The 18610-nt window shown below is 34.2% G+C and overlaps 1 protein-coding gene across 1 annotated transcript; it reads left to right on the top strand.

Annotated features, from left to right (window-relative positions):
- The first annotated feature begins 237 nt into the window (after positions 1-237).
- On the top strand, positions 238-17927 carry LOC119640728. Its single transcript, XM_038038936.1, has 5 exons — positions 238-324; positions 390-501; positions 580-1383; positions 10339-11563; positions 17692-17927. Exons 1-5 carry the CDS (start codon positions 302-304, stop codon positions 17925-17927), a joined length of 2400 nt encoding a protein of 799 aa, XP_037894864.1. The 5' UTR covers positions 238-301.
- The last annotated feature ends 683 nt before the right edge of the window (positions 17928-18610 follow it).

Below are 18610 nucleotides of genomic sequence, written 5' to 3'. Positions count from 1 at the left end.
TGGAAATGTCGATAAAACGCAATAATCATTTTTTCAGCAGGGTTGTCAAGTGTTTTAAATTTTCCTAACAAACATAAAAAAACAAAATATATCTCCGAATTTTGATGTTTCTTTATTACAACAGAAACTAATATATTTTAGAATTTAATTTCAATTATGATTTATTTCGAATTCATAAGTCATTTATGTAACCTATATTTAGTAATCTACGTATTAAAATCAAAGACAGATATGTTCAATTTTAGTAAAAAATAACTCTTACCACAGCAGCTGATTTTTGTTTTAGGGACTTCAAGAGACGATGTCTACAGAAAATTGCCAAATGTGAGTGTAATTTTATTTTATACCTCTATTTTATTTTATTAGTATTAATACTGTAATTATTATAGATGCTGCAAGGCGCAATTTAAATATACTTGCCCACGTTGTAACATAATATATTGCTCCGTAACCTGTTATAAAGCTGAACAACATTTGAAATGTTCAGAAGAGTTTTACAAGGTACGTACAAGGATCATTTTAGTGGAGTGCATTTTATTGCATTTTAAGTTTTCATATTCCTTTTGTGTAATGTTTCAGCAATGTATACAAGATGAATTAACTTCCACTCCGGCGAACAAGAGCAAGGAAGATATACGCAAGATTTACGATATATTGCGACGGATACAAGAAGCAGATGCTGGTTTCCAACCGCAAGATTTCGAAAATGATGAGTTAATTGATTCTGATGATGACGAATCGTCGCCGTTAAATGACCGAGAGCTAGATGAAAACGATAACGAAGATGATGAAGTCGACTTGGCGGAACGTTTAAAAGGCGTTGACATCAATGATGCAGATACCGTTTGGGAGTGTTTAACTTCAAGAGAACGTGAAGAATTTAAAAATATGCTTAAAACTGGTGATATAATGAAATTAGTGCCAGCTTATGTACCGTGGTGGTTAAGAAAGCCAAATCCCAAAATTGTGGAATTAGGAAAAGAAAGTGATGACGATTCCAGCCTACCTCCAATAATGAATAATATACCGAAATTTTCTGCAATTTGCCAAAAGGAACCATCTCCTTGTTTACACTATAATCTCTGGAATATATTAAGTGCTTACACTTGTATGGTTCGCTTTTTTGGAGGCGAACATTTGATTAATCCCCATGAAGCTTGCGTATATCTGGTAAATCTCAGTCTTTGCCTTAAATTTGGTACAAATTTTGAAGATGTAGAAGACGCCATTATTTCCGTAGAAATGGAAGCACTAACAACTGGAAATGGTGCAATTCAATTAATGCCGACAGGTTCAGAGAAAAATCCATTTGTAGGGGATCGCGAACAATTGCAAGCAGATGCTCGACAGATAATGGCATCTCATCGTTTCAAACTAGCTGCCGTAAGTGATATTCTAACAACATTCTCGTTAACTAAGAAAATTTTAAAACATCCAAAAAAACGAGATATGGAATTTCAAAAAGCATTTGCTTTAACCAGTGGCTTGGAGGTGCTTACGCGTGAAAAGGTTCAATGCCTAATTAAAAAGTTTGAATTTTTTATATCTTACATAAATCGAGAGGTAATAGAAGAATAAAACGTTTGCATAAATAATTTTAGTTTGCTTTATATTATTAAAAGGTTTATAACGTCCGCGTATATGTGTGTAGGAGGTTTCTGTCGGTCGGCTTTGTCCCTTCACAAGTAGAGTAGAGTTATTCATAATAACGGAATTCCGTTAATTAAGATCTCTAAGAGAACAAAGTGCGAAGTCCATTTGTATAGCATAAGGGTCGTTTTTTTGAAATAAAATTAACTAAGTAAACTAAGTAAGACATCGTCAGAGGTTGGACGTATGTGCGTTGTGGTCAAAGGAACAAAATGAATAAAAGAAAAAAAAAGATCTAAGAAAATCTAGTGATAATAAAGCTTCTAACAGAGAGAAAACAACGAAAAGAGGATGGTTTAAAACAGGTTGAAATAGATATTAAAAAAGCTAAACATTGCAATTATATGAAAATTTTGCCGCTATAAGATCTGTATGAGAATAAAATTTGCTAGCTAAAGAACATACGGAATTTTGTATAAAAAACAAAACCAAATACAGGTCGATACAAATAAAAATGCTAAAAGTTAACGACAAATATGAGATGTCTTAGTAAGGATAGTACGTAAATATGTGAGAGTGCGCCAATGCTCCAAAGATGCTTGGCTGTAAGGCACTTGCTATCATTCATGGAGGACGTCATCACATGGAAGCCTGGAGGATTTGGCTGAAATTGTTTTGATAGAGTTCAAGGAGGAAGGAAATCGGTATTCACAGGAAGTAAGAATTATGAGAAATTAGTTTAATAAGTGCAAAACAAAAACTAACTAACGCGCCTACCAATGTACCTCACGGTGGTGTGGAAAGCCGTAAATGATGAAACTATGCTTGCAGCTGATTGCAACATGCTGATGGTACTTGTTTACGGAATGAGTGCCTTCGCTATTCGCTTCCTTTCGGCGCCAGGCGGAAATACACCGAGAATAAATGGGATAATATGGGAAAAATAACCTTATGATGTATTGATTTAAAGCTTGATGTTCTTTTAAAATTATGCGGGGTTCGTATAATCGGGACAAATACAATCGATTCATTTATTCAAACGCAATACGTGGTGTTAGGAACAAACTATATTTTTGAAGCGACTAACTGACTTTTAACTTACTTGTATTTGCTTTGAGTACAGAGGATATTTAAGATTCACCTTAAAGCAAGTCTTAAGTCGTTAGTCTTCTATCGTTTGTTCATAGTTTACGGCGACGGATTTAATCGACAGATAATTTGTTAGTTAACTTGTCGTGGTAATCAATGAAAACCTATGCGACTAAATTTGTCATTAATTGCTATTGTCTTAATTGTTTAAGCGAACATCAAGACAATTGTGCAACCACGACTATTTATATTAGTTTGGGGAAAAAGAAATCCATTATTTTTTCGGTAGATGGCTGCATTGATAGATTTCTCGTAAAGTATCAATCAAACAATTTCAGATTTATGCTCGTTGAAAAGGTGACATTTCGCAGTAAAAAAATTCTTTTGCTGTTTTTTGTTTGGTGCATTCAGTTGTGAGTTACAGCGTGTTAAAAATGGAAGTGAACAAAGAGAAAATTCGGTACATTTTACAGTTTTTCTTTGACAAAGGCGAAAATGCAAATCATCAAGCCAGGCGGCTAAAATTGTGAATGGTGTTTATGGTTCCGATACTGTAACAGCCAATTATGTGCAATTTTGGTCTCGTAGATTCCGTTCAGGAATTTTTTATGTTAAAGATGCACCTCGCACAGGTAGGCCGGTCGTCGAAAATGTCGATAAAATCGGAGAAATGATCGAAGTTGAAGTTAAAAATCGACCATAAAACAATTTTAAACCATTTACACAAAGCTGGATTCAAAAAGAAGCTCGATGTTTGGGTGCCACACCAATTAACAGAAAAAAACATGATGGATCGAATTTCCATCTGCGAAGCCTTGGCCAAACGGAATGAGATAGACCCATTTCTTAAACGGATGGTGACTGGAAATGAGAAATGGATCATATACGATAACCCTGTGCGAAAACGATCGTGGTCAAAGAGCGGTGAAGCACTTCAAACGGCCAGGAAGGTTTTGCTATGCATTTGGTGGGACTGGAAGGGGATTATTTATTATGAGTTGCTTCCATATGGCCAAACGCTAAATTCTGATCTCTACTGTCAACAAATGGTCCGTTTGAAGATAGCGATTGACTAGAAACGGCCAGAATTGGCCAACACGAGAGGTGTCGTGTTCCACCAGAACAACGCTAGGCCACACACATCTACAGTGACTCGCCAGAAACTTCGGGAGCTTGGTTGGGAAGTTTTAATGCATCCGCCATACAGTCCGGACTTGGCACCAAGCGATTATCATCTTTTTCTTGCATTGCAAAATTTCTTTAATGATAAAAAATTGGAATCTAGGGAGGATTGTGAAAATCGACTACTAGAGTTTTTTTGCAAATAGAGACCAGGACTTCTATGAGAGAGGCATTTTGAAGTTACCTTTAAAATGGCAACAAATCATACAACAAAACGGTGCATATTTGACCCAAATCGGACAATCCGAAGCATGTTAAATAAAGTCCTGAAGTTCATATAAAAATAATGGATTTCTTTTTCCCCAAACTAATACATTTCATATAATCATTTATGAATGATTGCAAGGTATTTTAAATAGTTAAGAAACGTTTGTAGATAATATTTACAATTTAATAAAAATCATTTATATTTTATATCTCATAAGTATTTTTAATAGAATTCATTTTTGCACCCATCATCACCTCTGTTAAGGGTATACTAAATTTGTTGCAATGCAAATTTCCATACCATTTTTCCGCATTGATTTTCTGAATTGATTCAAGGCCGTCTGCTCGTCTGTCCGTTAATTGTTTTCAATCTACAAAAGCAAACTTTCCACATACCTTGATGATTCTTGACCCCAAAACGAGCGCTACGGGGTGTTGATTCGATCGGCCGATTTTTACGAATACTGATGATTATATGCACAAAATTTACAGTGCCAGTTACCTCGGAAATCTCCATAGATAGGCGTTCCTCTGAGAAATAAGCCTTTATTTGCCAATATTTACAAGAAGAAGCTAATAATAAGTTCAGTCGGCATCGGCGGCTCACGTTTTGGACTGCCACCAGTATAAGAATTTTCACGAAAGCAAGTTTTTATATTGTAATAATATATGGTATTTTATGACGACAGCAGGTGAAGAAATGTATTTGGTTTACGATATTTTATAATCGGTTTTATCCGTTTGTAATTTTTTTTCTTCACTCGTTTTATAGATTTTTTAGTTCGACCGACTATTATTTCTCAGGGAGATCGAGCTGCACTCCGGTATTCCCCTTTCTCTTTTGTACGCAGTTATTCAGTTTCGAACATAATTGGCTTAAAACTGTTTATGTGAATACGTCAGATAAATATAACTTTCTTACACGTGTTGTTATTATTAATCTCTTCATTAAAATAGAGTTGTTCAACAGAAGAAACAACTTAGCAAATTTAATTATATTTCTATTACATTATAAGTGACATTGGTGCATACATCCATTTGTTGTTATTTTTTATCTGCCTATAAAACCAAACATATGTTTATGTTTATAGCAATAGAAAATATACAAAGCAAACAAAAAAAAAAAAAACGATGAAAATTATATTTGCCTTTGGGCGAATATTTTATACCCACCATCACAGTCCTATACATACAAACAAGTAAAGTATTTTTTGTCGATTCTTAATACAACTCTTAATCGATCTGAAATTTTTTGGATTGAGTCTATTCTTTCAGCTAAATAATAGCTATGTATATATAAACGTTTTAACTACGGCAATTCCAACAGGGCTTAGATTAATATTTGCTATGCTTTGTAAATTGCATTCTTTGCCTATTATGACAGAATTTAAGAAAACAAAAACACCGTTTAAACTTAAAAGCTAAGAAAGTAATAACACATTTATGTTTCCAAGAAACGCAAGACTACAAATATTGATAATGATACTCTCTTCATAGGCAGGATATTCCAATCTCATCATCAAAAGATATTAAAATTATTTAAATAATTATTCCCAAGAATTGCAGGAATAAGTTAAGTAAGAGTTGGCTGCACGTGATTGACTGCATGAAATATTTTAAAACAAATAATATCTGGTTAGTAGAAAATGAGGAACAGAATTATACTTGCATTGGAACGAACCTTTGGTATGCCTCATCTTCTATTGATATCGAAGCATATTTCATTAGTTAGCGTCAATTGATGGATCGGAGTACGTATTATTATACATTGGCCTTTTCAGTAGCCTTCCATTTTTACGGTATCATAGCGCGGTGTAGCAGTTCGTGAGCTTCTTGCTGAGAATGCCATCAACGCAGAGGAGTACATCTTGAAAAGCTATAGATAGAAAGATTTGCTTAGTCATGCTTATAGGTTCAATTAACACAAGAGCTAATCCCAACTGACCAGGCACAGCGATCAAGAAAGTTCGCTGAATAGTTTACGGGACAAAGAAAAATCGACACCAGAGTATGATTGCCTCAGCAAATTCTTGGACGTCTTTTATCCGATAGTCTGGTCATGAAATAATAAAGAATTTAAGCTCGAGTTTTCTAACAAAATAACTTCTTACGCCAATTTTGAGAGAGCCTTTGTACTAAATCACATGTTTGTACCAAGTGTAATATCTTTTGCAGGTTGTAAGTTAAAGCCCTTTGCCTAATTGATGGCTTTTCATGGCAAATTTTGTGTCAAATTTTACGTTTTAATATTTGCTTCGAGCTTTTGGTTAACCCTCGTTATCGATGCATCTTACGTCAACAAGCTATTGTCTTTCAAACTTGATCTGCGACTATCGTCTTAGAATGAAATTCAAGTTTTAACTTTTTGTTTCAATTCTGGCGAATGAAGGGAACGGTGGCCAAGTGCAAATCAATTCTGACTTTTTCCAGCAAAAAACTATTTATTTATTTATTAAGGAGTATAAGCTTAAAGGCAGTCGTGAATGAATATGTATATATATGGTCGCCTGCATTGAAAACTCCGCGACCATTGATAGTGTGTTTAATTTTGTCCGTTACAAAGGCAAGAACAAATGTAACATTCCGACTTATGTCGGTATTAAATAGAAAAAAGTACAAGTACATGATTGTGCATCAAGGCATGTAAGAGTTCATTACTTAATTAGAGAAATATCGTAGTTTAGTTAAATTATTCTAAAGGAAGCGAATGCACTCGCGTATATATTGAGCTCTGCAATCTTTGTTTTCAATATTCAAAAAAAATAAATAGTAACCGTTTATTAATTTCGTCTGTGTTTCTAACTTCATAATGATTGATTGCTTATTTGTATAACCTGCGCTTTTATCGATGATCGTTAGACGAGAAACGAATAAATTTTTGCGTTGTTATATGCTTGACGGTCGCCATTATAACTTGTAAACGTTTTTTAAGTTTCGCGATAAATCAATCGATCAAAAACCATATAGAAACTTCGTAGCATAAAAGAATTATCCTAAAAAATGGGTACTGAACAAAGTCATGGATATAGATATGAACGACTGGCAACTAGTGATAGTAGTGAACCGAATCCTAATGAAACAAATATATGCAAAAATTGTTATAATACCGTTATCAATATTAGATCTAGCAAATACGCTCAATGGATGTTAAATATAATATTTTACAGTTTCCTGTTTACATTGTTCACATATCGGTCATTTAAAAACTCAATAGGTTTTCATAGTAATCTCAGTAAAATGCAAATAAATTTGACCTTAAAAGGAATCCCGTCAACGCGAGTTAATTCAAATGAAACTGATGAGCTTAAACACTTTTTAAATACAAGTCAATGCTTTATACCGTATATAGATCCTTTAATGCCAGAGATACGCAAGTTGTATAAACCTCATTTTACTACAGGCTGCTCAAAGAGCAAACCTTTAGTTAAGGTTGTCTTTGATAATAATGCAAAACAATATATTCTTCGCATGGATGTGGAAGCTGTGCAGCAATATAATCCCTATAAGAATTTGACAATACAAGACGATTCTTTGCAATGTTGCTACCAGGAAATTTTACGCTTGGGAAAAGGATCAAATTCGGACTCTAAAATTACGTAACGTATACGAAAATAAAAAGTTGACAAGAAAGTTATTCCGTCCCACTTATGTAAACTACGATTCGCTTTCATGGCCATCAAAGCAGATAGATAGTATATTCCTTTGTCAAAACGTTTGCAACATTCCGAAGCAGTTTTCAAAGATCGTATAAGTTATAAATATTCTTGATCAGTATCGAGTTCGGAGCATTCGTCTGCTCGTAACGATGCCTAGTAAACATTCTTCCGATCGCAAAATGCCGATGAAGAATAGATATACTTTGTGGGGTGTCTGAAGACTATTTCTAGGTGTTGCAAACGTTTTGACAAAATGAGTATATCCTTCATCCTTCAGTGATAGTTATAAAAAAACACCGGTTCTGGTTCACTGGTTTCATAGCTTGGCCCTGAAAACAAATGCGCCGATAATTTCGCTATCATTTGTGAAGTACATGATTAATTGTTGCGGATGTAACTGAAGTGCACTGTTATGGATTAGGAGCCGCAAATTTTGTTTGATACATCCTTCAGAAAGAAGAAAAAAAGCTCATTGTTCGCGGGTCAACGAATAATAGGCTTAATCGAGAAATTCTTGTTTTCACATAGGATGGTAATTTTCTTGCCAACTGAATATGAACCGTTAAAATATTAATTTCGTTACAAATTAATTTAATTATAATTGAAATTTTGCAGGTTATCAGCATGCACATATTTTCCCCAAGATCACATGATACCTCCCCATATTGATAGCCTGCTAGTTGTTTGCGACTTAAAATTAAATAATAAAACTATTACGCAAAAAGATGCTTTTTTCTTAGTTCAAGTCAAAAATCGTACGCGCTATGATTTCAAAGTGACCGCGAAAATCAAGCCGTCTTTAATTTTATGGGGCATCGACAGCGTTTCGCGGATAAATTTTCGACGTACTATGCCTAAGACTTTTAATTATCTAAAGCAGCGAAAATGGTTTGAACTACGAGGCTATAATAAGGTACGCTGCTCTCATAAACTTTCGAATCTTTAAAGTGTTTCACAGTGCGATTTCGAGAAGTCAGATATTGTCAGATAAAGTTCTCTTCACTACGTCTAAGACCCGATATTGACTAGTGTGCGCTGTGTGTCGCAGGTTAAACCGAAATTTTGGAGTCTTTGATATTCACTAGCAGACCTTTACAACTTAAGAAAAAGGAAATACATTTTCCTTTGGCCAAACTGGAACATTCATTACTGACGTCAATTACCTAAAAATCGCAATCGTTTAAAACTTGTTGTATCGCATTTTGTTAGGAGAGTTATAGGGGGCGGGGGAAAATCTGTTAGTAAATTATTTTAAAAATAGCCACAGTCAAGGAACGGTGTTGCAGCTATAAACTCTATAAACAAAACGTCACCGGTTCCTCTAAGTCTGGGAGCGTCAAGTCTGTTTGTTAAACATAAACTTTGCTAATCTCTTCAAATCTTATGCTTAAACTTTTGCAAAAAATGTACAAATCATAGTTTTACACAGTACATGCCAATATTTTTGATATCTACATTCAGGGTGATAAGCTGGACGTACTGTATGTTCCCGGCCGTTCTAATTAAACAAAATCATTACTAGGGAACATTGTTGATTACAACTAATGCAATTCGGTTGATCATCAAAGGAACAAGGGTCGCAATATCTAAGAAGACATTACAGGACAATCTTTCTACACGACCACGTCGACCATATAGTGGAAAATTTATTCAGAAAACATTGCACTAGCGTACCCTACCACTCCCGCTTTATTGACCAGATGGTTGTATTCACCCTTGCACCTGTTTAAACAATGCCTGTTGACTGAGTAAGAAGCCTTTGTCTTCTTTTGTCGATGCCCAAGATACGTAAAATAAGTTTTAACATTTTTTCGAATGGTAACAAAGCAAATCTTGACCTATATATTCGTGGCCAAAATCTTCTCAAGATTGGGCTATCAAACATTTTATTCAACACTTACAATAAACTGTCTTTATAACTACAACACGGAGTATAATGGCGATGTCATTATATGCCAAATGAGAAACTCTGGAGATGAGGATTATTTGCATATATATACATATTTGCATATATATATATAAGAATTTAGAATGCTATAGACTGTAGCCCTATACTTTACGTAATGAATGTTATAACGTTTATTACTATTCAGTGTTGGAAAGATTTCTTTCTACATATGTGAACAGAGTGCTGTCGTCGAATAATTTCCTATGCTGCTCGACTTCAATCCGCCAAGTCAATCTGCTTCTTTTAGTGCCAATACTTAGATCGGTTAGAAGCGGTCCCTGTCTACAAAATTTAGGCGGATTAAGTTTTAGCGCATGAAACGCTATGTGAATTGCTTTATAACAATTGACAATTGACTTTATTAAGTTTTGGTATAGCTATTTATACTAAATTTAACAGGTACCTTAATGCTAGCGTAAGCATATAACAATTGTTACGGTCTAGTTTGATTAGGGCGCCTAGTGTCGTATTGCATTACGACAATGCAATTCTCAGTTGAAGTGTGACATAATTCTCGGTTTTCTTTTTGCAAAAGAATTCTGCTGAATTTGCATAATTCTGTCACACTTTAAAGTGGATGCGTAGCAACAATGTGCAATCACACTACAATATATATGTATATATATATATGTAATTGTATTGATAACATAATTAATTATATTACAGATCGGTGATAATACTTTCCCAAATTTAATGGCTTTGCTAACTGGACAAAATCAAAGCGCTGCAGAGGAAACTTGTAAGCCAAAGCAGGTGGGTGGTTTGGACAATTGTAATTTCATATGGAAAGAGTTTCACAAGCAAAGCTATTATACGGCTTATGGTGAGGATACACCTGCTATGAGTACATTTAATTATTTAAAAAAAGGATTTCAAGAGCCGCCGACTGATTACTACTTTCGCCCCATGTCCTTGGCTATTGAGAAGCATTTAACCTATAATAAAAAAGCCGGACTTAAGTATTGTATCGGAAATCGCCAAAATGGTGAGTACGTATACGACATGGCTCTTCAATTCGTTACACGCTTTCAATACGAACCAAATTTCGGTTTATTTTGGACTAATTCGTTTAGTCATAACGACTATTCTCTGCCTGCAACGATGGATTCAAGAATTTTGAAATATTTAAAAGAAATGGAAACACTTGGCATTTTTGATAATAGTATAGTGTTCTTTTTAAGTGATCATGGCATGCGGTTTGGTAAGCTATTAACTTTGCCAGGAGATTTTCTAGAACCGCGTTTACCCACCTTCTTCATATCAATACCAAAATGGTTTCGTAACGCTTACCCCGAACTCATACAAAATTTAGAAATGAATTGTCAACGTTTAACTACACCCTATGATGTCTATATGACTATGCAGCATTTACTGAAAATTAATCAACCAAATTTTACCATAAAAGCAGCTACTGGTTGTACGCGGTGTCAAAGTTTATTTCGAGAAGTACCAGAAAATCGTACATGCCCTGATGCGGAAATCTCGGAAAATTGGTGCACTTGTACACCATACAAGATCTTATCACCCAGCGAAAAAGCGATAAAACGTCTAAATTCACTTATAGTTGAGAGAATCAATGACTATATAATTAATAAAAATCTGAGCAGTGTGTGTAGTGAGCTCACCTTGCGTAATACAAAGAAGGCTGAACAACATTACAATGACAAAGATTTGACTTTATCGACTTACAGAATTGAATTTTCAGTAAATCCAAAAACCACACCAGAGGCAATTTTCGCCGCTACCGTTAAATGTGACCCTAGTTCCAATGAAATAGCATTAAATCTCACAGTAGAAGAAGACGTTAATCGAAGGAGTAAATATGAAAATACAGCTAAATGCACACAAGACAAAGAGGCTAAGAAATATTGCATTTGCAAAAAGAAAAAATTTGTATGATTAAATTAAACTATGTTGTATATAGATATATATATATATATATGTATATAAGTTCTTATATGTTTTCGTTAAGTTTCTTGAGTAGAGTTGCATTTAAAGGGAAGAGAAGGTATTCCATTTCATTTATTTACGATTAATAATAATTGTTGTGGTTCTTGCAATTAAAGTGTTGTTCTTATTGTTTAATGCCCAAAATTGCTGATCTGTTAAGAAGATAATCGCACATTGGCCATAAACTATCAATCAACCTCTGTAGCCGTTTATTCGAGTTTATATTTTTATATCTTTGTTTGCATAATTGGCAAAGGATTATTTTTATCCTCTTAAGGAGGAAAATGTTTCTTTGATTATTATAAGCAATGTACAGTTTATCACTATGGCATATTCGTTCCTTATTTTACGTGCATTTTCCGAGCGTATATATTTCTCTTTTCCAGTTTCGATAAGAATACCATAAGCACAATGATGCAAATAAATTGAACACAATTTTTTATTCCTTATCGTGTTTTTCTCTTTCCTTGCTTTAACACGATTATCAAAATTATATCGTAAGAATCGCCTACGGTATGATCTCTAAAGTGTCTTTGGTTTATTGTGCGATTTATTTTCTGGCTATAAAAAAAGCTAGCTGCAGAAGAATGTTATGGAATTCTAATCGTCACGCACGTGTTAAGGAAAGCTTTCTTTCGTATGGAGATGTGCAAAAAGCAATTCGATGGTTGGTTCGTAGTGGGTAACAGATGTGTGTCCTACGCCACTTTTTCCCACACTTTTCGATGCATAAGGTCGGTAAATAGTGACTTTTAGAACACTCGAACGTCTCCGAATGTGACACGAATGGTGTTTGGGTGATTTCGAAATAAATGTATACCCTACAGCAGAGAAAGTTTGTATTCTTCAAGATTGATTTGTGTAAACTTTCGAGTGAGCTGAATATGTTTGTCTAGTAGATGTAGGGTGTATATATGTATTTATATCGAAAGCTTGCCTTTTCAGCGATAAAGAACACTTTCGCTTTTTTGCATTCCGTTGTTTACGTTCTACAAATACATATTAATCATTTTCTTTGCAGTTTCCTATAATTTATATGATATTTTTAGAATAATTTTTAATTACTTTAAGCTAATTATAATTTTTAATCGCTAATAAAGTTTACTTTCATTACCAGCACAAATGATCTTTGTTTATTACTTTGCCTGGTTGTGTTGTCTGTAACGACTCTTCTTTACCAGGGTAAGCTCAGGGCTTCCTAGGACTCCTTCCACGAAATTTATATAAAAAAAAAAATAACTTGAACCCCCCGGGTTTTTTTCTTATTAGTTGAATTTATTATAATTCGATGAGTGATTTTTAAGGGGAGTGGGAGGAAAAACGAACGTGGTAGCCCGACTCCTGTTTAACGCTTTCAATGCTTTAGTTCGTACCGAAAAATTATTATTATAATTTTTTTTTTTTTACGCTTTAACCGTATCGCGAGATTCTGCAAAAGAAAAGGGTACGTCGCGGGTGTTATAGCAGCCAACCTCAGTCTATAGGTCCACTCGTCCGTCCCTAATTGTTTCACGTCGCCAGAGAGAGTGTCTTTCTGTCACCTGTCTGACCGCTAAGCCAAATCGACAATCCCCTATCCGTAAAGTCAAAGAAAACCCTATCATCATATCAACATGCATGAGTTTATAAGCTCTCTTATTTTTTTCCTATCGCGATTTTTGCTGACCTAGGTATGATTTTACAATCTGTTGAGCATGATTTTGAAAACCACAAGACCGTTAGGGCTGTGCTTTTGCAAAATGTGCATAATTCAATGCCACAGGTAGTTTGTTGACAATTAAAAACAACTATTAGTATGTTGCTCAGCGGATTACAACATGTTTCCTTATACAAAGCCTTAGGTATATTGTTTATATGTGTCCTACTTATGTATATATTTTATTGTTAGGCACATTTTCACCTAGCCTATAATGAGTGGTGTATACAATTTTCTTCTTTTTTTTCTTCTTATAAACATTGAATTGTCAACGGTTTGTGCGGGAGAAGGACGATGTTACGATAGAAAAAAGACATGTAAGGGACAAACCAGACTGACATTTTTGCGGACGAATTTGTTATCAGTAAGGAAGCGAAACGCTTCGTTATATGTTTTAGCCCCTAGCCGGAAGGGCTGAGGGATGCATCTTTGAGACGAATTTGAGCAGAGAATGGTATTTCAATTAGGTCGTATATTGGCATATACCTGAGCCCTCCCCATTTTTGGTTAGTCCGCGACGAGATCAAATGTTTTGTTGCTTGCCCTCGGCATCAAAGTTTGTATTGGACATCTTTAACACATATTGATTACAAATAAATTTAAAATAAACGAAAAGAAAGAAAAATCATTGCATCGTTACGTTAGTCAGCTTAAACAACAACAGCAAGAGGGTCCGTATGAATATTTGGTATTTTTCCAAAACCAAACAGTTCAGATCAAGCAAGAAGCAGAGCAACAGGCATCATTTAACACTAGAGAAGTTGCATCCCACAAACAAGAATATTCAAATGACAACATAATGTCATTGAATGGTGCGCAACAAAAACAAAACAATATTTTCTTTTAATCAATCTATTTTATAGGTATTATTATTATTACAATCATTATTAATTTCGCCAGAGAAATAAATTTAAGACTAAACTCTTAAAAGCACTAGCGTCTAAGGCTATCGGCTTTTATTTTATAGGTAGATCACATTTCTTGAAAGAGTCACTGTGAAGAGAGTTCTCATGTTGCAAATATATACCCGTAACATACATGTTGAATAGAGACTTACGCAAAAATGGTAACATCAGCCACTTTCCTCCCGTAGCATCCTAGTATAATTTTTTTTTTTAGCAAAGTCGAATATAATTTTCCTTTGTTTTAAAATAAACGTGGTGAATATAGAAAGAAATGCTTCATATGCTTCAGATGCTTCAGATGTACACACTTACGAATGATGCTTTAGTTATTAGTGGCATATCTTGGCGTTATCTGCCTGAATTTGCAATGTAATTTGGGATATTTGATATGGGAAAGTGGAAAATTCATCTTAACAAGTTCAAATCACATGCTGTGATCCAAATTTAGTAAACTTAATTTATATCTTACAAATTTTATCATTTTTCAGTTTCCGTTATAAAAAAGTAGAAATTAAACTTTCTCCCCATATAAGGGCTTGCTTATCGTGATAAACGCTGTATATGTTAGAGTTTAAAAAACAGATCTGCATTGTCCAAATTCCCTACTGTCGTCAGAAAATATTGAAAATTAAACTTTTTTCAAAAGGGCTTATAATTAATGAGAAGTCTTACACGGAGTGCATCCCAAGAAATAAATCCATGTGCATCAGATTTGGATCACATAATTTGTACGTCAAATTACTCCCATGAACAAATTTTCATCATAAAGGCTTAACAATTAGGGAGTTTTGGCATATATGGGTTTAAATTTCATAAAAATCCTTATATGCGTGGTATTCAAAATATGGACCTATGTGGTCCAAATTCGGTTAGGTTGATGTCTATGTCAATTTGAACTAATTTTCACCATGAAATATTGAAAATTAGATGTTCTTGCCATATAAAGATGCAGTTCGTTGGAACGGTTATAACCCATTTAAAATGTCGCAATTGTCTTATTCAGCGACTTTTGTAGAGACGTTTTGGAAATTGCAAAATTTTTCCACATAACGACTTTTCAAAATAGGGCGTACATAGTGAGTGGTCGGGAAAGTGGACTGATCCTAACCATTTTCAATAGCGTTCGTCTTTGAGCCAAGAGAGAGCTTTCACCTAACTTCCTTTTTGCACGATAGATACGTTCCTGAAAAATTCGTGTAAAAAAGGTATTGGCCAAATGGAAAAATAGTAGATTGGTTCCAGACCTAAAAAGGCAACTAAATAGCACAATAAAGGATATTAAAAAACCCTTGTGGGAGATCACTTAATTATTTCGTGCTTGCACACTTCATTCATTAAATAGATTATTAAAAATAAATTACATTTTGAAAAGTCAAACCAAATTTCGTAAAAGATATTTTACGTCTTCACTCTACGCATAATTCGAGGAATCCCTACGCATATATTCGACATAATTTTGTGGAATTGTGAAAATATATTTGCGAGGAATGAGAATGAAAAAATTTGTAGAAACATAAAAAAAACATTCATCAGAAAAATTCATTTAGAAAGTTCATAGAATATTGAAAGTCGCGTTAAAACAAGCCGATTCGTATAAAAGGAGAATTATGGATGTAAGGAATTTTTGCTAAGCGTAAGGGGACCACTTAAACCTAATCTATTGAGGACAAAGAAGTAAGAAAGTTATATTCGGCGGCCGAATCTCGCATACCCACCGCTACGTTTTTCGCCTTCTACTCTTGAAGTTCTTTTATTTGATACCCATCTCGATAGTATTATTTAGAAAAAAGTAATCGCATTGTCTACCATATTCATTCTAAAATGAACCCATTTTTAGGCAGATAATATATCTTCATTTAAGGACTGTACAAAATAGTTTGAAACATTCTGTGTTGTTTGCCTTATGATAAATAAGCAAACCATGAAGATACACAGACGGACAGACATTGTTAACTCAACTCAGAATTTCACGCTGTTCAAGAATATATATACTCTCTCTCTCTCTCTCTCTGAAGCTTCATTTTGTGTATTCGATATATTATGGAAAAATACACCCCAATTTTACAGTGGTGGGTATAAAAAGTACAACTTGATTTTTACACAAGGTAATGAGGTCGTAATCTTACGACAATCAAAAACAATTTAACCGAGCGCAGTTGACTCTTCATCTAAAAAGAAGACAATGAGTAGGCCTCGAATTTTATTCCAGTCAAATTTATTTTTCCTATGCATGACACATACGTAATTTTTTTTCTCTGATTTTATTTGGTTTATAAGAAATACTTTTTATTGAATTAAAATCGCGCGCTCGTTACATTTTTTGTTTTCTTAAATTAAATTAATGATAATACTTGTTCAAGACAACTTCACTATACGTAACTATCATTATCATGCCGCAAATGCTCTAAAGGTAATTATTATATTTAATGGATTGTCCTATGCATTTGGAAAATAAGTTATGCCAGACTTTTTTGGCCGGGCTAAGCATATGTTAAAATAAGAGAAAAGAAGCTAGATCTTTACGCGCTGTGTGTGAATCATAAGTTAGTGCGGATTAATTTACAATTCTTTGCTATTTTAGGTTAGTTTCACATTTTTAGCTAATAAATGGATTTATGGATTACAATAGCATATCTATATCACGCATTAACTAATATACTGTTGCCAGTTGTCTTTTTGAGACTTTTTATTTGGCGGTGATGCGAATGCCTTTCACGCAGGAAATTTTTTCGTAATGTACCGCCAGTAAGAAAGGGTATTTCGCTCGCTAGCCTTTTTTAACTATTTTATCTACTTTTCGAAAAACTGTTATAGAAATCCCCCAGTTATAAAAAGTGAGCTGTCAGGAAAAATATGACAAGAATGCTATTCAATTCGGCTTAGTTTAGCTTGGCTTAGTCTCAATAAACAGAAAGAAAAAAGAAATATTTATTTAAGGACAAGTTGCTCTATAGCTATCAGGACATTTCAAAACGATATGAACTATGGGTCCTCAAAGGACGAACTGCAAAAGCATTCTTTAATTCTTTACTACTTCCGAGCCGAAGCTTGAGAGAGTCATTTTAAGAGTTTTTAACACTAATACTTAGCTCAATTGCCATGGCTTACCTTTTAAGCGCTCTGAGCGCAAAGAGTGCGTCATCTGCCCAAGTGTCGGGATATGGTTCAGTTAATTTCACGTGTTCGTTCATTATGTTTAGCTTCCACTTGGGTTGTATTGTGACAAAATAACCGCATTCGCGCAAAGAGACCTATAAACTAAAGGATTTTTTAAAGAAAAATGGACAAAAACATTAAACTGTGAATGTGCGTAATTGCGAACCTTTGCTTCTAACTAAATAAAGAAGGAACGAACAAATACAAGCAGAATGCTTTATAGTGACGCTTGCAACGCAAAATTAAGCAAAAATGTTAAATGGATGCGACAATTATTGTTGGTCTATGGCTTCTTATGCGCAATACTCTCAGGTTATTGCTTTGGCAATTCAACGGAATATCATGGTTTTGACAATACTCAGCCAGAATCTAATGAATTCGTATTAAAACGTATTAACGTAGAAAATGATAATCCGGAATATTTTATAAAAACAAGTCAATGCTTTATACCATATGTAGATCATTTATCGCCGGAAGTGTTGAAATTTTATAAGCCCGAATACACAACGGGAAGAACAACTTTTAATAAAAATATTATACAGCCATGACGCAAATCATTATGTTCTTCATATTAATGTGAAAGGTGCACAGCAATACAGTCCTTCAAAGGATTTAACAATGCAAGAGAATGAAGTGCAATGTTGCTATGAGCGAATATTTTACTGAGCTTTAAATTAATTTCACATATCACTTTATTTCTATAGTTTAATTCCATGCAAATATTTTCCCCAAAATTATATCGTACCGTCAACTGTTGATAGCCTGTTGGTTACTTGCAATTAAAAAATTAATGGAAAAAACAATAGAGCAAAAAATCGCTTTTTTTCTGGTTCAAGTCAGAAAACGTCCTAAACTACGCTATCCTTTAAATACTAAGGAAAAAATACGCCCTCCTCTATATTTATGGATCATTGATAGTCTATCACGGATAAATATTCGATGTACTATGCCGGAGACTTTCAACTACCTAAAGGAGAAGAAATGGTTTGAACTACGAGGCTATAATAAGGTACGCTGTTCTTCTAAACATTCGAATATTTAAAGTGTTCCACAGTGCGACTATGAGGGACCACATGTTTCGCTTATTACTTGATAAAGTTCTCCTAATTACGCCAAAGACCCGATATTGTCTACTGCACGTTGCACTTTAATCCAAAATTTTGTAGTCTTTGATATCCACAATAGCAGATCTTTACAATTTAAGAAAAAAAAGTACATTTTCCTTTGGTCA

Source organism: Glossina fuscipes, unplaced genomic scaffold (assembly GCF_014805625.2).
Source record: "Glossina fuscipes isolate IAEA_lab_2018 unplaced genomic scaffold, Yale_Gfus_2 127, whole genome shotgun sequence".
In the NCBI taxonomy this organism is placed as follows: Eukaryota; Metazoa; Arthropoda; class Insecta; order Diptera; family Glossinidae; genus Glossina; species Glossina fuscipes.
Note: the sequence above shows the minus strand (reverse complement) of the source record. Positions and strands in the feature narration are given on the sequence as shown.